The 21,789-nt window shown below is 31.8% G+C and overlaps 2 protein-coding genes across 2 annotated transcripts in view; one reads left to right on the top strand and one right to left on the bottom strand.

Moving 5' to 3' along the window:
- The first annotated feature begins 102 nt into the window (after positions 1 to 102).
- LOC132719791 (cilia- and flagella-associated protein 299-like) lies at positions 103 to 3,977 on the top strand. Its single transcript, XM_060703683.1, has 6 exons — positions 103 to 343; positions 1,832 to 1,962; positions 2,540 to 2,630; positions 2,831 to 2,973; positions 3,251 to 3,380; positions 3,660 to 3,977. The coding sequence occupies exons 1-6, from the start codon at positions 236 to 238 to the stop codon at positions 3,774 to 3,776; spliced, it is 720 nt and encodes a 239-aa protein (XP_060559666.1). The 5' UTR covers positions 103 to 235; the 3' UTR covers positions 3,777 to 3,977.
- A 3,469-nt stretch (positions 3,978 to 7,446) lies between these two features.
- The window catches only part of LOC132719770 (TATA element modulatory factor-like), a 34,389-nt gene continuing 20,046 nt past the window's right edge, over positions 7,447 to 21,789 (bottom strand). Inside the window, exons 8-24 of the mRNA XM_060703621.1 lie at positions 17,530 to 17,647; positions 17,011 to 17,137; positions 16,567 to 16,663; positions 15,913 to 15,998; positions 15,531 to 15,592; positions 15,244 to 15,308; positions 14,834 to 14,990; positions 14,114 to 14,206; positions 13,710 to 13,764; positions 13,225 to 13,330; positions 11,904 to 11,973; positions 11,260 to 11,352; positions 10,777 to 10,911; positions 10,248 to 10,397; positions 9,073 to 9,198; positions 7,765 to 7,875; positions 7,447 to 7,474 (exon numbers count right to left, since the gene is read on the bottom strand). Of these exons, the coding sequence (XP_060559604.1) occupies positions 7,448 to 7,474; positions 7,765 to 7,875; positions 9,073 to 9,198; positions 10,248 to 10,397; positions 10,777 to 10,911; positions 11,260 to 11,352; positions 11,904 to 11,973; positions 13,225 to 13,330; positions 13,710 to 13,764; positions 14,114 to 14,206; positions 14,834 to 14,990; positions 15,244 to 15,308; positions 15,531 to 15,592; positions 15,913 to 15,998; positions 16,567 to 16,663; positions 17,011 to 17,137; positions 17,530 to 17,647 (1,678 nt within the window). The 3' untranslated portion in view covers position 7,447. The remainder of the gene's footprint in view (positions 7,475 to 7,764; positions 7,876 to 9,072; positions 9,199 to 10,247; positions 10,398 to 10,776; positions 10,912 to 11,259; positions 11,353 to 11,903; positions 11,974 to 13,224; positions 13,331 to 13,709; positions 13,765 to 14,113; positions 14,207 to 14,833; positions 14,991 to 15,243; positions 15,309 to 15,530; positions 15,593 to 15,912; positions 15,999 to 16,566; positions 16,664 to 17,010; positions 17,138 to 17,529; positions 17,648 to 21,789) is intronic.

Genomic DNA, 21,789 nt, shown 5'->3' with positions numbered 1-21,789 from the left:
ATTTTAGTTGCTGTGCAACAACGATTGCGCTTATACGTACTACTTTTTTTTATAAAGACATTCTTAACATATTTGGAAAAGGCTAGATACCTATAAATTTTATCAAATAATTAATTGTTACGAAATAAATAATATATTATCTTACCAACACCCTGATTTGTATCGATAATTTCCACAAGAGAACTATTTCTTAAGCGTAACTTTTGTTTACAACAGGAGTTATCAGACATTAAAGATGGAGGAAGAAGTACCAAGTGGATCAGACAACATTGTCACTGAATTTAACACATACGAAGAATTTTTGAACTCCCAAATAACTTCCTTGGATTTATTTTATCTTGAGGTATTGTTTATGAAACGTTTTTAAATTTGCCATGTTTTCAACAATATGAAATATCCACGCAATTGATTTGTTTACATTTCTGCAATAGGCTGAATTAGTGAATAGCCTGAATCAGGAAATACTGTTCGTTGTAAAAGTCAGACCATGGTTCATCTTGCCCAGCCCTTATCAGCTGTCAGTGACTAACCTTTATCATTGTTATCTTTCATAAATGTGGCATTTGTTTCAATCATGAAATCAAATGTGATCAATCCAATGAATCAATTTGTAAAATGTAAAGTCCCTTGAAGCACTTTCAAGTGCAAACATCATTCAAGTACTTTTTGATTATGATAAAAATCAATCCTACATGTAAATTTTTGCAGTTTAACACAACACACAGACCGTTTTTGTTTCAATCTTTACTACAGCAGAGGTTTGACTAAATGGAAGTTAAAAGATAGAGATATGCAAAGTCCCTTAAAGCACTTTTTCAATTAAAGCTGTATAGTCAAATAAAAAACATGTCAAATGTATTTCAGACCATGAAACAGATTTACAGTGTATCAGGGTATATCGAGTATACTTCAAGGTACATGGAATGACTACAAGTAGCATCTGGGATAGCCTAATTAATTTGGCGTGAACGGTTTGACCCATTTTACAGACTTTTTTTTCTTTCTGTCAAACTGTTACAGTAAGAAAAAAAAGTCTGTAAAATGGGTCAAACCTTTTATGTGTTAACATAGTCACGCGCTCTTGTTATAGCCCTGGTTTAATATGCGCAATACATACAGGGCCAAGTAAACAAACAAACAAAAATGTCGATTTGTCCTGTTTGCCAAAGTGTTATATTGAAATTATTGATTCGAGGGCCTCAATCGCATAGAACGACAAACATCATTCAAGTAACAATGCCGAAAATACGGCGTATAGACATCGCCGCTAATCTTTCTAACCTTTCTAAGAAACGGACAGTTGTCAATGTAAACAAATAAATGTCATTCAGTTTAACCCTCAGATTAACTAACAAAACAAGATAACACAAAATGAATATGAGAAAATGTTGTTTCATTGATGTTTATATTGATATTTCTTTAAATAATAATGTTTAGTGCCTGATATTCTTTTATAAACTTGTGAGCTTGAAAAAAAAAAACGATTCTGACGTCACTGATATTTTTTCTACCGTCAATCTGAAATAATTCTAGGAATTTCCGAGGGTCATGTTTTGTCTTGGGCAGAGTAATTTAATGTGTTTTTTTTTCTTGAGTTAATAAATCTCCAATGTTAAGCTTTGTTCAATCACCGTTCTGAGCATTTGAATTTCCCAAGTATTGGCCCCGGAAAAATAAAACGCATACGTAAAACATGTCGCTTTACCGGGCTCAGGCACCAACCGTTCCTCGGGGCCCTACAGACGTTATAACATGAAAAAACATGTGTTAACCCTATAAACTAAACTTGTTCACTTTTTGTTTTTTGATGGTTTTAGGTTATTAATTTCAGGATGAAGAGCTTGCACGTCAGTTGGTTGAGTTGGGATACAGAGGTAGTGGAGAGGTTTTAAAAAGGGAGGAATTTGAGGCTAGAAAAGCTGCAGCTGAAGCCAGTAGATTGTCTAAAAGAAGCCAGCAAAAGTAAGACAGCATATGAATTAGTAATTTATTTGTAGTGCATTTTCTGTAGACTTAGCATGGGGTTACAGTCGTAGCTCATGCATATAGGCTAAGTTATTATTGTCTGGTGTATTACATTTCTTATACTGAGGTTACTCTAACCATTGTGACTTAATCCTAATAGGAAAGAATGAAATCTTCATAATTATATACTTTTAACATGTCAAGTCATTTTTAGAAGAGTGACATTGAAAAAAAAAATTGCATGAAATGTACACTAAGCTTTTAGCTCAACTCTCTAAAGAAGAGTGGGGCTATCCTACACATGCCAGTGTAAACTAAATTGGCGTAACACCTTGGTTCAAGCTTTACATGTATCTTCAATTAAGTATTTATTTATCCGGGCTGTTATTTAACTATCAAGCTCTGAGAATAGTTGAGCGAACTAGCCTTCTGAAAGCTTTTGTTTTTATTTGTCTTTAACTGATTAAGTCAACTGATAACAGTTTTACAGAAAAAAAACTATTAAATGGGGTGTTTTTTCATTGCTAAAGGTAATATAATGAATATTCTTTAAAATTTGAGTAAACGATTTCAGGACACTAGCTCACACTGGAAAAGACCTTAGAAATCCATTTTTGAAAGCTCTCGCATCAAAGGAAGAAGCAAACAGAAGTGGCAAAATGACAGTAAGAAAACTTTGTAGTATTTACAAACATTTAAAATGACAGCAATTTAAATTTACTGTAATATTTACTTAACATTGAAAAATAATAGTCTTCACAGTCTATAGTGCAGCATTCCTCATTCTTTTCTGTGTTTTAGTTTTAATTTTTTGCTTGAATTGTATTTGAGTTAAAAAATGATTAACATTTATTTTGTGTTACAGACAATAATTTTTATTCGTGACAAGAATGCAAGAGGACAGGAGATTTCAGGTTACATAGACTATGCACACAGAATGAAGACTGAAGATTTTGAACCATATTTTGCAGGAAAGAAAAGACTTCTACCCCGTCCATCTGATCTTAGGTACTACTTTCATAAACTTTCATCTCTTTGGTATTCATCTGTTCAGTCAGTAAGATGTATACATTATTTCAGTGAGTCATTTGCTCAGTCAGTCAAATCTCTGCTTTTCCTTTCATGACAAATTTCATTTTGAAAAATTAAACTATTGAGAAACTTATTATAGGTTCTTAATATCAATGGTACAAAAAATATATTTTTCCTACAAATTTTTTGAATGTTACAGTTATCTTAATGATATTTTCTGATGAATTGTCATAGTATATTTATTGATTTTCAGTTTCTACAACTGGGAAACTCAGACTTCCACATCAAACCCTACACCAAATTACCAAGTGATTGCTGAAAATGCATCTGGCCTCCTGTTCAAAAATAAAAGAGACAGAAAAATCATCAATGTTGATCCAAAGGTATTGTCTAAAAGTATCTGCTTTTTATTACCATTTAGTAGAATGAATTTACACTTTTAACTCATTAGTAAGTAATAAAACATATAATCAAATTATTTGACAATATTGAAAGTGAAAACTAGACAGTTAATTGAAGCTTTGATATCCATTTAAGTAACATGTCACATTATTTTGTCATGTTTCTTCTCTACCAGTACATTTAAAAGCTTTCTCTTTCCATCTATCCTTGATCTTGAAAGCGCAAACCTCTTATAGATGCCTGTGTTCATGTATTTTCAGATTTCAAGCCCTGGTGACAATTCCACAAGAACTGTGATAACATTTGACGAGGAAGACGAGTCACCTAAATACACACAAGTTGTTATATATGATCATATCACTAGACGAAAAACGTGAAAAACTCATACACACACTTTATATATTTTATACAATATTGTTTTATGTTTTTTATTATGGACTGTGAAAAAAATGGAAATTAAACAAGTTCTTGTTTTTTGTAAGTAAAATCTTATTGAACAAACATCACCATGCAGGAAAAGTGTTATAAAGGTAGCTATTTTACGTATATACCTACAATCATTGTTGAAGAAATCTGTTTGAAGAAATCTGTTAAAATTTAATCACAGAAATCTGTTAAATCTAATCACAGAAACGGAATGAATACAGCAGATTGTGAAATGCTTGCATCCAGAATGACCTCACAGTTTGTACAGAGTTAGTAATTTAGTACATAACTACATGTCCAGTCTTGTTACTAGAACACTCTAACAACCTGACTTTTGTTAACAAGATACTGCCTGATAAATGTTTGTTGGGTTTTCAGTGGCACAAACACTGTTAAGGTCAAATGGTGACTTTCCAGCTTTACTAGAGGAGAATCTCATGTGCCTCTTCATGCATTATACATCATAACATGTGTTATAATTCATTATAAACAACCTTCCGGCTATACTATCCTATAATTTTGCGGCATGGAAATATTTGCGATTTTTGCGAAATTGAAATTATTCACAAATATTTGATCATACAAAAACTCATTTCATTTTATCACACTTTCTTCTATCATTTGAAAATATGTTTTCATACAGCATCTTGCATGAATAAGTTTGACTGTTTTTCACAAATATCTCCGCTTGCAAAATGTCCACTTTTTGACATTTGCAAAATTTTTGACATATGAATATCCACTTACGCAGTAATTACAAAATTTGTTACTTAAATGTCTGTTCAATTTGTATGATAAATTTCTTCATGATATAAAACAAACAAGTGTTACATATATTTCCATTTTATTTTTTATATCCCATGATAATAAGGATCAATAACAATAATTCACAACATGTTATAAATATTTCCCTCACTGTACAAAAAAGTGCGCAATTAAACAAAGTCATTGTATTTACGCTATCAATCTAAATACAGAAATTTTACCACAAGTTAAGATCCAACAAAGATCCGGTACATACGGAATATTATGTTGTAGTAGCTTTCTAAGGCTTTGTATTTTTCTACGAGCAGCGGTGGAAAATTGATATCTCGCGAGACCGAAGGTCAAGCGAAATATCAATTTTCCAACGTTGCGAGTAGAAAAATACATAGTCTCAGAAAGCTACTATAACATAATTTTCCTTTTATTATATACCATTTCGTTTTATTCAGAAAATGAAATGTAGTTGTCAAGAAATAAATTCATGACTGACGGATGAATACGTAATTCTTGCAAACCGGCCACGCCTTTAATAATTTTGGTTCCCGTTTTCAAATGCAACGTTATACAAAGCTAAGATCGGAACCAACGTCATAAATAGTCCGGCACTTCCATATATGGTACCGTATTTGTCACTTACATAATACGGAAATTTCTATCCGTTGAAGTGTATTTGCGCTTCAATATTTGCGTGTATTTTAGGGAGAAAATTTATAGGTATATAATAAAAGACTTTACTCTTACAGATTGTTGCTATTATACATAACCTGACCATTGTTAAATCATGAAAATTGCAAGATTAAACACATGCAATAATTCATAGATTATTTAGGTTGAACATTGTCTGTAATCAAGCTAAAGTACAATGAACAACAACAACAAAAAACCCATAAAAAATTTTAATTACATAATGTGCAAATAAATATTAAGAAATTTTCTTAAAATAAGTAATAAATATAGAATGAATTTCATTAACAAAGTTTTCCAAACCTGCATTACATGTACATAAAATTCGGATAACTTAGTACATGCACTATAAATTAACATGAAACTCAACAGATAACATTTTACAATACTAGATATCACAGTTCAAAGCTCTAAAGACATACATTTAATGTACCTGTGCTGCTTAGATATCGAAGTAAAATCACCACTTATTAACTTACTGGTTTTAATGCCTTATTAAAGGCAAATAATTAGCCAATCTGGTAATTATGAAAGACATAGGTCTTGTCTCTTAGAACATCTAGTAAGCATTTATGTATTGTAAATTATTTACTTTCATCTTGAGCTAGATAAATCTTGTGGAAAAAAAACAACACCTTGTCCCTTAGATGAATAAACTTGCAAACCTAACTTAGGATGAAATATTGTCATAGACCTTCAAATTTGATTGTAGTATGTACAGACTGGGTTTGCACTGATAATATAAGGAACACTTAGTTTTAATTGTTTGTGAATCTTATATAAGTGTCTCTAGGGATGGCTCAATTTGACCCCAGGTGCCATGGTTTTGATAAAGAGGTCAACTTGATAATGCCTGATGCAATGTAACAAAATTTTAATAAGTTCCTATTCATTCTTTTGGCAAACAAATTTTTGCATAGAATCATTATTTTGAACAACTTTGGAAGTCATTCACCAAAGGAACAATCCTTTTAAGTTTGGCTAAAATCAGACTTCTGGTTCTTGGTTTATACAGAATTTATTTTAGTTCAATTGTGCAGGAAGCTGTAAGTAGTATAACCAGTACTGACCAACGAGTGTAGTTTCTTGCTCAGGAAATCAACCGCTTACCCATGACCGGGTATGACCCCATGCTGCTAGTGATCCTAAGTTTTCTAGTCTGACATGTTTACCTTTGGCCATGCTGCTACTTCTGGTTCTTGAGACAAAGATTATGAGAAATTCCCTATATAATCTGTATAACAGATACAAACAAGTGATTCACTATATGCTACTGCATCACAGATGTTGCTGATATTATTGTGAGAAAATTTATCAAAACCCTAGCTTGTTGTAACCCTCTAAAATATTGTCAACAAATTTACAGTTCAAGAAAAGCCAATATAATCTGGAATGTGAATCCCCTAAAAACTATGCCAAGATTATGTAAGATCATTTTGCAATTACAAAATGTCTATCTAAATAATAAATACAGACAGTAGTAATAATGATGAGTGAGATACATAGTTCAATAAATTTTGACAATAATTTGTACAATGAATGTCAATGATGTATTCAGATTAGTTCAAACTACTTTTAAGTGAATTCATAATTCAATGCATTTCCTATAAAATATACTTTTCTAAGGTGATTTAAGTTCACAAATATGTATCAAGCCTAATTATCTTATGAATTAGTCATTACAAAAGTTAAAGTGTGCAACTTAAGTTTTTTAGGATTGCTTTGTCTTGATTTTTTTACATTATCAAGTTCAACCCCTTGATACATAATGAACCTGCTTTGCGTTTAATTAGAGCCTGTAGATTTCAAGTTTTTGAATAAGCTGAGTGGCAAGCAGTATTTAGTTTCTATATAGAAGTCTGTATAGATGTGCAGGCTGAATTTACTGGTGTCATTAACATAGATATGTCATTATCTTCACAAGCATTTAAATGATTACATGACATTAAGCAGAAATATCTGTCATAAGGTATATAACATGATGTAAGTTATGGAGGAATGTATCACATTTTTCTCTCCAAAATTTCAACGGACAAAATTCCAACATGAGCTGATGAGCTTTAGTCATTTAGTCAGCTAGAATGGTGTGATAGATCTAGTTCTGATATCTGAAGCTGTAATCACACCTCACTTTCTCTCCACCATACTGTCCTCACAAAACAAGAACTGACCGTCAGGACTGGCTTAATAAATGATTTATCTGAAAAATACCAAACAAATTGTTAAATACAAATGTACAGTCAATTCTCTGCCAGAATAAACCTTAAATAATGACAACATGTTTAAAACTTGAAAACTGACATCATATATATTCTCAAAGGATAAATCTACAAGGCAAATAAACTTGAATCAAAGGCAACCTGCTAACAAACATAGCTTTATTTGTGTCTTACTCTCATGGTATTGAGCTATTGATTAATATTGCTGCTAGGGCTTTGGGTTGCATGAATTACATTATAGAAGCAAACAAAACACCTGATATAGATATACCTGGGCTTTATACATTTCCTTAACATCAACAAGATCAAGTTTTAATTCCTCAGCTTCCTCTGTCTTCTCTCCATACATCTGTAATAACGCATTATAACGCTGGTCCAAATCCTGTAATCATCATCAAATAATTGTTTAAAATCTTGATTCTAACACTATCGGAAATTTTTCTATATAAACAAGGAAGGCCCGAAGCGTGCATTATTCTGCCGTTCTTATTATCTCCATGTGTATTTTCACATTGAGGGCGCCATTTTGTTTGAAAAATCTGATAAATAAAAACAATTTTTTGTCGAATTTTGTTGTGAAAACTATCTAGAATGATAGAAAATGGTCTAACTAAGAAGATAAATCCGAACACCAATATCTTTAATTCAGTCGTTAACGCTGTACAGACGTTTAAAGTGTTGTTTACGTGACGTCACAATGTAGCGCCAAACAGCACGTGCAAAACAATCAAAATCAAGTACGCTATTTTAACGTCGCAGACGAGTTAAGTTTTACATTTATTTCACTTTTAATAATTTGTATTTCGCTTGGAAAATTATAGACTGAAATAAAATAAACAAACAAAGTTTCATCAACGTTTTCAAAATTCGTTATTCTAAAAATGTTTCTACACACGGTAGATTTAACGACAGTTTTTTTCAACCCGCTGGAACGGCCTTTAAAGATCGTTTCTATTGGAAACTCTGAGGCGAAAACAAATTTAACCGCCAAATATAAAGTCCAACTTTATAATAATAATTATATTTTTTCTTGACGTGTTAGAATGGAAATAGATATTAATTCTTCGTGCATTATTGTATAATAATGCACGTTTTTCGTTCAAATGCTTTGTAATTAATCACTCAGGCCTATCGGCCTTCGTGATTATATTACTACGCATTTGAACTCAAACCGTGCATTATTCTACAACAATGCACTCAGAATTGATATCTATTTCCTAAATAATCACAAACTTTATAGATTAAGAAAACACCTTAGAAAACTTTGAGCTTATCAACAAATACAACATAGCTGAAACTAGTACTGCTTTATCAACTGTTGACTATATGCTGTATCAAAAAAGTCTCCCATTTTTAAAAAAAAAATTTCGTCTTTCTGGAAAATTGATATAAAACCTTCAATATTAGAAAATCTCAGGTCTAATTAACAAAGTTTTCGGATAAAAGTAAAAATATATATAATTCTAACACATGATTTATTTTAATCTCTTCAATTAAATGGCTTCCATATTGCTTACCATTTATATAACTAGCATTGCTGATATATTATAGATACATAGTTCTATATAGAATAATATACCGTATATTGTTCCTCTAAAAGTGGTAAATCTTTCACTTTCTCCTCGAGATTGTCATTTTTGTTACTAAGATCCACCAACTCTCTCGCCATTGATTCCCGAGTACGCTCTAAAGTTCTTATCTCATTCTGAAATATATTATACAAACTTAAATCTTCATTTTAATTTCTGTTTCTGTACAATGAAGGTTTGAAAGTTAATGATCACAGGTTTGCTTTACAATAAATATTACTATGGTAAATGCTACATTTACTGGTTTCCTAGCTGTTTCTGGCCACAAATCGCACTTTTTAACAAATAAAATAAAAATCAGTCTACGGAGGGGCACAAAACTTTGACAGGACAAAGTTAGGTACCTGTCCAGCATTGCCATGTGTTTAATGTTGAACTTTCATTTTACTTTTTGATTTGAATATAGGCCTGAAATGTAACGCCTTTTTTCACCTTTATTAAAAAATTCATTGCAGTTTGCCAGACCATTTTTATTTTGAATATAATTCAGTAACATAAAGCAATATTAAGATGATTTTATCAGACCCAACCTTTTCCTTGTCGTCTGCAAAAATATTTTCGGCAGTATTGATTTACCTAAAATGGGGTCTTAGTTATTGCGCATGGATATTCAAACTAGAATTCCCCAGGTGTTGCTTATTTTTGAATGTTGCAAGTTCTCTTATGTAACTTTTAATAACAGGCAAAACTTAAAGACATATAAATCGTTCTACTATTTTAAATGCTGTTTAGCATAGAAAACAAATGTTTCTCTGATTGATGAAGTAATGTGGATGCCTTACTGGTAAAAATAGACTGTACTGGACGAAAATGATAAAGGGCCGGAAAACTGCTAGGGGATAGAAACTGTTAGGAAACCAGTACATTGCCAATGAATATTGTTTACAAACATAATTATATACATGTAGATAACACAGGAATCTTCGTTTACAACTTAATCTGAATAAAAAAAACAAAAAAAATCCCCTAAATGTTAATATATTAGGGTAAATTAATGTATAAAGGTGCTCATATATTTCTTTGCTACAGAGCTAGCTTTCATACTGGTGTGGAAATGTCTGCAACATATAAGTGTGTAAGTTCAGTTCCTGGCCAAAGTTGAACAGTTTCATCATAAGATATGATAAGCATGAAGATTTAACTTGAGTAGTGTAGTAAATTTTACCTGGAGATGAGATATCTCTCCCTCCCTGAGTTTTAATTGTGATTGTAAATTTTCGAGCAAGTTAGCAGCTCCACTTTGTCGTAATGCCTCATATAAACTTTGTTTGTTCCCATTAGGTGATGCCAACACAAAACTCCTGTCTAACTCCTCCTAAAACATGATATAGTAAACATTGCAATCAAACTACATATTAACAAATTTTATTTTTAACTGTCTAATCAAAAGTGGTTCAAACACTGAATCATTTAAACAAAGATTTATTTAAGAGAACAAATGGGTATTAATTGTAACAGTTAATAAAAATACTCAATTTTCTTAAAAAACTTGTAAAACTATTTCTCTCACTCTATATTTATGATCAGTAGCAAAAGTTGAAATGAAACCATAATGATATAGCTATGTAACTCCTAACAAACTATGCTGGCAATGCATGACACTACAGTCTGACTAATGACATTGAGGTACATGTACGTTGTGTTTTACATATAACCTGTTACACACATAATATATTGATGTATATATAACAAACCTGTGTTATAGCGGAGAAGGAATGTTCATGTAGACTTCCGACCATACTATCTTGTCTAGATACGGAGACAGGAGATGGTGTAGCTCGTACAGGAGTACCTCGTGATCTACTCGAACTTCTAGCTATATCTCTCTCCTACTCATATATTGTCATATAATTGTTAATATCAAACTAATGAATAAAATTATAAACAAATTCATACAGAAAATCATTATACTTGAGATATGAACTTTGTTATCAAGCTATAAAAGAAATTTTCTCCATGTTTTATATTTTGCAACCTTGCTCAAGCTGCATGGCACAAATTATCTATTTCCTTTATACTTCTACACTGTATTTCTTGATACTGATTATTAATTATACATTTAATCTAATACAACACTGAAACAATGCTTATAAAAGTAAATATTTTAGAGGTAAATATTGCAGGTAAATATTTTAGAGGTAAATATTTTAGAGGTATATATTGTAATAGATATTTACCAGATCTCTAATCTGGTCTTGTAACATGACAGTTTTCTTCCTCTCCTGTTCTAGCTTGGATTTCTCCACATCTAGTTGTGTTTCTAGGAGCAGCTGGGAAAATATATATACATACTTTTTTAAAGTAATACAAAAGGCTGGATCATGTAGAATTTTCTAAGTTCAAAAGGGGCCATAATTCTGTATAAAACCCATGTTAGAATTATAGGCCTTAAACAGTACATATAGCTCTCAATTATGTGTGTGAAGTTACAACCAATTACCTGATACCAACTTATATGCAAAAACTTCACCAAAGTGTGCCTTGGTGAGTACAATAGTGCTCCCTACTCTTAAAAATAGTCAAGCAAAAAATTCACAATAGTCATGTGACCATAGGACATAAATTCCAAACTATAATACATGACAATGAATAACTATCATCTCTGTGGCGGACATATATAATCATATCAATAAAGCTAAAGCACACAAATTTCACATTCATAATAGTGCCATATATCAGAGACTGGCAATTGTATCTGTCATAGCTAAACATTAAATAACTTTATGATATCAATTTTAGCCAATCAATTAGAAAACTAGAAACTATTAAACAACAATTAGAAAACTAGAAACTATTAAACAACTGTAGACATGATAATTACCTTTTGTTTCTTTAAATCTTGTATTTCTTGTCCCATCTGTTGTTTCATAACTTCTATCTGGGCAGCTTCACTGTAATGTAATATCAAAATATCAGAACATTTCTAATATACTCTTCTCATACAATAATTTTGTCAAAAGTGCATGAATCTTGAAATTTACAACTTCAGTGTCCTGGATTTAAAGGTATCATATGACAGTTTTGTTTATCAGTCTACTGAGCACTTATGAGCATCAACAATTACATTACAGGTTATTTTGATTCAAGTTAGACTATGTATTTGCTCAAACAATATCTGTAATGAACTTGTAACTTTATTTACAATGTAAGACTATGCTTGTGTACATGTTCTCCTTGAAATGCCTTAAATATTGCATACATTACATTTTTTTTTTAAATATAGATGTAATAAACAATTACATTTACTTATTCATTAACCCTTAACTTGCTGAATTTCTAAAAATGGTAAGCTGTTATATTTTGAAGAAATAAAGATGAAGAATTAAATTTAGTTAGCCAACTGCATAAACACTGGTCAGAGTGCATGGATGTCCAGGCTGGGGCCTGGCAAAAGGGGCCCTTGAACACTTTTTTGTTTTACAGAAGGCCCAAAATTAAATTTTGTTTTCCCAATTTTTGCCTTAAGTTTAAGAAAATTCCCCAATTAAATTTTTTGGGGTTTTGGGTTTTTCCTTTCTAAATTCTTTTTTTTTTAGCTTTCAAAAAAATTTCCCAGTTTGGGGCTGTAAACTGAGACCTCCCTTGGTTTTTTAACCTCGAGTTCTGGTGTTTCAAAATAAAAGTCACTTTTGACCCTAATTTCCAATCCAACCCTTTTCTTTTGGCTTTTTTCTCCCCTTCTCCTTTGGCCCAACCCAGGAAATTGAATTTTGTGTTTAAAGCAAAAAATGGGAAATTTTAAACCCTTTATAATGATTTTTAAATTATATAACAGGCTTTGGCTATGAAAAAATACCCTTTTTTTTCAGCATCTACTACGGGGTTGTTAAAAATAAAGAAAGTCCTGTATATTAAATCATTGGTAAATAATGAAATCATAAATATGAAAATGTTTTGTCCTCAGGAAAAAAACGAAATCAAACAATCAATGTACAATGCATATTAGTTGCACTATCAAAATAGCTCTAACAAAAATTCTTGTTGTTCACATAACATGATCAATACACTGTCACAGAAGCATATATTGACAAGAAATGACAAGTTAATTCATCAAAACAAAAGTAATTATCAATGAAATTCTTTAATTTAACAATTTTTGCTTTAATCTAATGATAACCAAGTGTAAGAGTTAGTATAGTAACATACAAAGTCTGTCAGATATGTTTCTCTCCACTTTCTCCCAGGTAGAAGATTGAGCATTATATGTAGACTGTAGATTCTCTATCTGTCTCAATAATGGACGTGTGGCTGTGGGAAAATATAAAACATATCTCTCATTTAATTGGAAAAAACATATTTATTTATACACAGTGGGTGTTTTTACTATAAATTTTTGGTTTCAAAAGATGTTCATATTAAATAAATGTTTATGGATAATTTTAATTTGCTATATTGCAACATATTTTTAACAACCAATTTTCCACTACACAAAGTACACTTTATATATATACAAGGCCAAACTACATATGAAAATAGCAAAATCATCACAAGATGACATTGGTCCTGCAAAATATTCGACTTAAGAATGGGAGGTACGTCGACACTCTCCAATTAGAATTTATCTGGTCAACTCAATACCTGGTCGTGAATACTGGTTCCTATCATAAAGCAAGGAATTGAAGCTTACCTAAAGAAACACCTTGAGTAAGTTCTTGGTTCCTAGCTTCATCTTCCTGTAGTTGCTGAAATAATACTTACAGGTAAATATTTCAGTCGAAAGGTAGATGTATAATAAATTTAACAAAATATTTATATGTTGTCAGAAAATGCTATCTTTATATAAAATTTACTCAGAGTTCTGAAGAATAGTGTTAAATTAAGTTTTACTGCATCTATGTATAAGATTACTAAAATTAATTAATAGACAGAAATGTAAAGAAGAAAAAAAATATTTGCCTTCATTTCCTCTATACCTGTAATACTGTTTAAATCTTTTTATGATTTTAGTTAACCTAAAATTTGACATTTACTGGCTAAGATTTCTATTTCTCTATGTACAACATATTATGACATATTCATATAGCTCTTTACCTTCTGTAGATCAGCAATCTCTTGTTTTAATAAATCTTCTCTTCTGTTATATTCCTTCTCCATTCTAGTCATACTTAATCTATGATCATCTATCTGTCAGTCATAAAAGTATAACAACTAAAGTTAATGAGAACATGTGAAAATTAGATTGAAATTCTACAAACCTTTAAATACTAAAATATAGGTTTAAAAAAAAAAGAAATGCAAAACATCACAGTCTGTCTGTCACAGGGCTTCCATGAAGTTCCAAACTTAAGTAAGTCAGAGACTGTGAAATCTCTGACATTGGAAGTCACATTATATAGGTAAAGAAGAAAAAAACATTATATTTTGGAAGTCACCAGGCAAAATCAGGAGTAAATATATGATTGCAAAATTTCAACTAATGGAAGCCGGTCAGATTCACACAATACTTTTACACTTGTATTTGATTTTTGATTGATTATTCAAAGTCAGAGCAAAATGCAAAGTCAGCTCTTTTTTTTACAAATGTATTTGAAAAACCTTCTACAGTCAACACTATCTATATGTCCACTACACAGTCAAGAGTTCATTTTGATATCTGCTGTCATAAACGTAAAATTAACAGTACAAGATTTTTTTCAAATGCATCGTCTCTCACAATAAATATGAAAGGTTAAAGAAGCAATGTATTTCTTAAACCATAATGTATACATGTTTCATGTTATAGAAGTATTCAAAGTTGTCTATCTGACTTACCTGCATATTTAAAGATTCAACACTCCACTTGTGTTGTTGTTGTTGTTTCTCCAGTTCTCGTTTCAGTTCCTCCCTAACTTGCATCTCTGCACTAAGGGCTGCTTCATGGGCCTTGCTGTCCTGGGCTGCACTGTTACGATGTAGCTCCGCCATTTCTCTAAAATATATAATATCACGTTCATATCCAAGCATTATTCTTTATAATTAACCTTGTACTATCAATTTGATCAGAAACAGTGAAGACTCCAGAATAATAATATAGTTTAGTCATTGCATAAATGTTTTGCAATATATATGTTAAATACTTATCTAAATAAGAACAGAACAGAACAAAGCAGATTTTATAAATATTCAATATGTCATAAACATAACAGTTCCTTGTCATGTAACATGATATAAAGTTGACGTACTTGTAAGAGTTGTCCAGTGCCACTTGTAAACCCCTAGCTTTCTCTGTAGCATCCTCATGTTCACTCTGTAAAGGGAAACAAATCCTCTTATAAATATCAAAATGTATTACCTCCCTTTGTCCAATTTGTTCACTTAAAAAAACATTTCATTTTAGAATGAAGAATTCTAAATAATTGCTATTTGTTATTTCAAATAAGATAACTTAGTTAAGAATTTAAAATCAAATACACTACTGGACAAACTTTCTGGCATACAAGGTTTAACATGTGTTAATACAAACTCTTACCTTAAGTTTGACCATTTCTTGTTCTTGTTTCTTTACAGCTGATGTTAATTGAGCAATTGCCTCTGTAAACATAGAAACACTTTATTTATGACTGAAATATTATTTTGGTAAAAAAATATTCAGAATATACCTTAAATTTCATTAATAATATATAAGAAGTTCAAAACTTTTATTAGCATTATTTTGTTGAACTGAAATGTTAATGATAACACGTCTTGAAGCAAAAACACCTGTCAATAGAGACAGAGTGAACATTTCATATATGTACTAACAATTATCTTCAACAACTTGATCATCTATAACAAAAGCCTCAGTGAAGAAATTAAATTCAGTGTTTATAGCTTATATGCTTCTACTATCTTTATCATGTAAAAACACTAACCGCTTTGTTTTTTCTCCAGATCTTCTTTGGATTCTAAAACTTTATGAAGATGTTCAAGTTCTGTTGTCTGAGTCTCAATCTTCTTCCTGAATAAACAAACAACAACTTGTATTTCTTTTTCAAAATGTGGTGGTAGTATCTGTAGTTTTCACTCGGGATTACGACATTAAGCCACATTGAATTTACAAGAGTACAGTTCAGCCACAGCATTGTTCCTGGGACGGTTGTCATGCAGTTAACCAGTACCAGGTGCCTGTACTTTCACAAGGAACTGAAACTTCTGTACATGCCAGAGCAGAAGTACAGTACAAATGACCGTAGAAAGGATTTCATTATCAATCACAAAGAAAGTGACCTGCACTGTTTGAGAATCAAACCCGGGTCACCCGATTCACAGTCAAACTCTATCCATTGAGCTAACCGAACAACATTATTTTCAAAGTAATGGCATTTGGATATAAATACAAACTATAAACAAGTTAAACACATACAAGTAAATAAGTGGATGATTTAATTTTTACAGAAGATGGTAGATTAACTATCTTATATGACATGACAACAGTGTCATAAACTACCTTTTATATATAACATCGATTTAAATGATTAAAATGACTTTATATATATCTGAGACTCCTGTCTCTCTGTATAACTTACTTTTGGCTTGTAATGGTACTATCATTATCTTTTTCTTTCTGTCGTAATTTCTTTATAATTGTGTTACTTTGAAGCTGAGACTTTGACAACTTTTCACCTAGAAAACAATCAATCATTTGTATTTAATGAAATATTTTACTTCAATTGAAGAGGACAATTACTGATCTGTAAAATATCTATACATAAACATTGAAATAGTTAGGTGTATTATATATACAACTAATTTGCAACAGTTATTGTTTTACATTACAAATAACCTAATAATTATACTCTTCTGGTTTAACTTACACACTGTATTATATATGTATATATTCAGTATTTAACACATTTATTGAGTAAACATGATGAATACTGTGAAATTCTTCATTTTGAACACAAAGTTTAGACCAATCAAAAACATATCATATAATGATAACACTATAATAAAACATCTAATAATCTTACCTTCTTGTAAGAGTTCAGATATCTGTTCTTCTTTCTCTGCCAGTATTTCCTTCAGACTAACATCACCTGCTCTCTTAGCTAACTCTGCCTGGCTATCTTGTAACTGTTTCTTTATAACCTCCTTCTCCTATAATATCATTTATCATACAGTATGAAACTCCACATTAATATCATTATTTTATGGCTGATAGCACAACAAACAGACTGGATAATGTAAAATTTTCTACATTCAAAACAGGCCATCATTTTCTACAAAATTTTAAATCCAAAACTTTATTGTATTTGGATGCAAAAATTGAAACAACCAAATAAAACATGTTGTTTTGTATTTCATCATTTCGTTATTTAGCAATATACATAATTATGATCATGAAAATGCAAATAAATAGACATCCGTGGTAAATCATTGTCAGAACGGGACATTGAGAAAACCGGACAGCTGAGAAAACTGGAAAAAACCCTCAGTCTGAAAGCCGTCCGCTTTTCTCAACTTTCACTGTATATATAAAATCTACAAACTTTTATTGCACTAGACACTCTCATCTCGGCATCTGTAAGTCTTTGAGTGAATTCTGCTGTCAGTTCATTAACATCGGTCATCTCTGCTTCCCTTGCCTCTTCTGCCTGCTGTAACTGGCTGTAATACATATTATATACAGTGATTATACTCATCTACAGTGTTATCACCAACACACATTATATACAGTGATTATACTCATCTACAGTGTTATCACCAACACACATTATATACAGTGATTATACTCATCTACAACACACAATATATACAGTGATAATACTCATCTACAGTGTTATCACCAACACACATTATATACAGTGATTATACTGATCTACAGTGTTATCACCAACACATATTATGTACAGTGATCACTGTAATACAATACAGAATACAGAACAATCAGGTTTATTCTTTTACTAATAAAGAGATTCCTGTCCAGTCAACTTAACTTTCTTAGATTAAGTTTGATAATTGTCTTTCTATGAGACTGAACATAAGTCATATATTTTTTCTATATCACCCATGGCAACCTGCTTATATGATCAATCACTGACATGCACCATGCTAAAAACAAGATCTACCAGACAGGCAGCATGCTTCACTATTTTCAGTACATGAAAATAAAACAAAAACCAAAATGCAAATTCAGTCATAAGTTCACAGAGAAAGATTATTCAAAACAAAATCCATGCTAGAGTTATGGATCTTTGTCCATGAACTAAAATTATGATTCTTTAGACAAGTATGATGTTGAAGTGAATACCTTGAGTGGGAGTGGTGATAGATGTTGCATGCAAATCGTTTACCAAGAATTTTTAAAGTTTAAATAATTAAACAATTTAGTAAAGGAAAAGCATGCTAGATATTGACCTACATCAGGGTCGTTAAATAGACCTTGCCTACATTCATGATCCTGGAGACATGTCCGTAGTCTCAAATTTATACCTTCTGAAGAAACCAAGAACCAGTGTTATGCAAATGTAGGACAGTCCCTTATTTCTTGAATTGTCAAGCTATATAATGACAATGGCTACCACTGTTCTCAAAAAATCATCCAAAATATGTTGTCAGCAGCAAATATAAATCAGCTATATGAGCAAGATCTATTTTTTAAAGAAATTTACGTCGAACCAACACAGTAGAGGTCAAACGGGGACTTTCCAGCTTTATTGGTAAAGTGCCCCTCCATGCATTATTTCAGGTACAAATGACCACTTGAGTAGAACCACCAATCTTCTGTAAGCTAACTGAACAGCTTCCTCACATGGAATGACCTCAAGTCCCTTGCAGGATTTAAACCCACAGCAGAGGAACAAGTAGTTTGAAGTCAACGACCTATAGACCCTTTCATTTAAGACCGTATTCAAGTTGTCGCCCTTGGATGACGTCATTGGGGGATACGGTGGACAATGCCGATACGATTAAGTACAATATAGAGGGATATAATTAAAGATCTTAATCCTTTCTCTTTTAAGATTGGCAGATTGAAATTGCCAAAATTTTGTGTAATTGAATAAGATATTACATAAAAAGGATGGTGAAATGAATAAATATGATTACTATTTGTTTTAATAGTAGACCATATTCCTGGGTAACTGATCATGATTACCATATTCGTTAGATTCTTAATAATGAAAATTTTACCAGGCAGTTAAATCGTATTAACTTGCTAATACCAGAGATATAATGTATCTATGTCTCTGCTAATATACAATACCCAAAATATATTTTGAGTTTCAAAAATGTAAGGATTCTGTAGTTTCGAAAAACGGCTGCGTAATAATTCATTGCAAGATACCGGTTAATTAAAAATCATTTTGATTTAAGCATTACTAAGACAAAAGAAAAGAAAACAATATAAATCTATGTAATTTCAAAAAAAATGTAAAGGCATAAAAAAGCAAAAATTCTTTTGAATGTACATGACTGTATACTATTTGTGTCGGCAAAAATGCACTTTCAAAAATCGTACATCGCGCCAATATATTTAAGCTGGTAAAGTAATATTTTCAACTTGATACTTTTTAATTCATACTCTGCTTATCAAATATTAAAAAAAAATCACAAAAACAACAATAGCAAGTTGTAAAACACGTTCACAGAATTCGCTATTAACTGAATTATAATTTTTATGTATTTTTGACTGTGCCAGTTGGTAAGACTCTGGATCGATTATCAAATCAGTAAGACATGAACCAATAAAGTCCCTAGGATGATCCATAACAAAATTTCGGACCATAAATATTTTTGACAACTAACAAAGTGACATAATCTGATGTAATGTTGTAACTCTAAAAAATGCACCCTGGTGATTTATGATATCACAGCCAAGTGCCGCTTGTGTATTACAACATATGTACCCTGTTAATTAATATGTTACGGCCCAGTGGCGCATATATATACACATCTATTTATCTATGAAATAAATTACTATTTAAAGAATAGATTTTTAATGTCAAAATGATCTTATTATCGTCTGTTGCGAATCTAAAATTATAAAAGTCAATGCCATATGGTTTTCGTTCTTTCCGGAATATTTATACAATTATATCCTTCACTGGTTCTTTGAACTATTTTTTATACGGCATAATGAAACAAGAGGGCCATGATGGCCCTGAGGTCGCTCACCTGTATATAGGCCCCCCCACCCCCGGGCCAATTTTTACCCAAGGGCTTTTATTTGTTTATTTGAACAGACTTGGTAGACACCCATAAGAAGATGTTTCATGCTAAACATCTAAGTTCTAGCTCATTGGCTTTTTAAAAGAAGATTTTTAAAGTTTTAACTATACACATATAGTTAAAAACAATGACACCCCTGGAGCAGGGCCAGTTTTGCCCCCGGGTGTTTATTTTAACAAACTTTGTAGATATTTACTTAAAGATGTTTCATGCTTAATATCTAAACTCTAGCTATTATGGTTTTTCCAAAGAAGATTTTTAACTTTTTGCTATACACATATAAGGAAAATCAATGACCCCCCCCCCCCCCCGGGCGGGGCCAGTTTTGACCCCAGGGCTTTTATTTGAACATACTTGGTAGACACCCATTAGAACATGTTTCATGCTAAATATCTTATCTCTAGCTCTTTGGGTTCTTTAAAAGAAGATTTTTTAAGTTTTTACTATATGCATATAGGGAAAATCTATGACCCCCTGGGGCGGGGTCAATTTTGACCCCAGGGCTTTTATTTGAACAAACTTGGTAGACACTCACTAGAAGATGTTTCATGCCAAATATCTAAGCTCTTATGGTTCTTTAAAAGAAGATTTTTTAAGTTTTTACTATATGCATATAGGGAAAATCAATGACCCCCGGGGCGGGGCCAATTTTGACCCCAGGGCTTTAATTTGAACAAACTTGGTAGACACTCACTAGAAGATGTTTCATGCTTAATATCTAAGCTCTGGCTCTTTGGGTTCTTTAAAAGAAGATTTTTTAAGTTTTTACTATATGCATATAGGGAAAATCAATGACCCCCTGGGGCGGGGCCAATTTTGACCCCAGGGCTTTTATTTGAACAAACTTGGTAGACACTTACTAGAAGATGTTTCATGCCAAATATCTAAGCTTTAGCTCTTACGGTTCTTTAAAAGAAGATTTTTCAGTTTTTACTATATGCATATAGGGAAAATCAATGACCCCCAGGGGCGGGGCCAATTTTGACCCCAGGGCTTTTATTTGAACAAACTTGGTAGACACTCACTAGAAGATGTTTCATGCCCAATATCTTAGCTCTAGCTCTTTGGGTTCTTTAAAAGAAGATTTTTTAAGTTTTTACTATATGCATATAGGGAAAATCAATGCCCCCCTGGGGCGGGGCCAATTTTGACCCCAGGGCTTTTATTTGAACAAACTTGGTAGACACTCACTAGAAGATGTTTCATGCCAAATATCTAAGCTCTAGCTCTTATGGTTTTTTAAAAGAAGATATTTAAAGTTTTTTCTTTTGGTTGCCATGGCAACCAGAGTTCTGCATGGAATTAAATTCTTTGAACAATTTTTAAAGGTGACCACCAAAGGAACATTCCTGTGAAGTTTGGATGAAATTGGCTCAGTGGTTTATGAGGAGATGTCATTTAAAGCAAAAGTTTACGGACGGACGGACGACGGACGGACGCCGGACGGACGGACGGACGCCGGACGAAAAGCGATCACAAAAGCTCACCCTGTCACTTTGTGACAGGTGAGCTAAAAATATATCAATTAAGTTAACAAACTGAATAAATGGAGGATATTGAATGAGTGTAAGTTCAATAAT

The sequence above is a fragment of the Ruditapes philippinarum genome, unplaced genomic scaffold (assembly GCF_026571515.1).
Source record: "Ruditapes philippinarum isolate M1 unplaced genomic scaffold, ASM2657151v2 ctg135_1_1_1_1, whole genome shotgun sequence".
Classification (NCBI taxonomy): Eukaryota; Metazoa; Mollusca; class Bivalvia; order Venerida; family Veneridae; genus Ruditapes; species Ruditapes philippinarum.
This window is presented reverse-complemented; position numbering and strand designations above follow the sequence as displayed.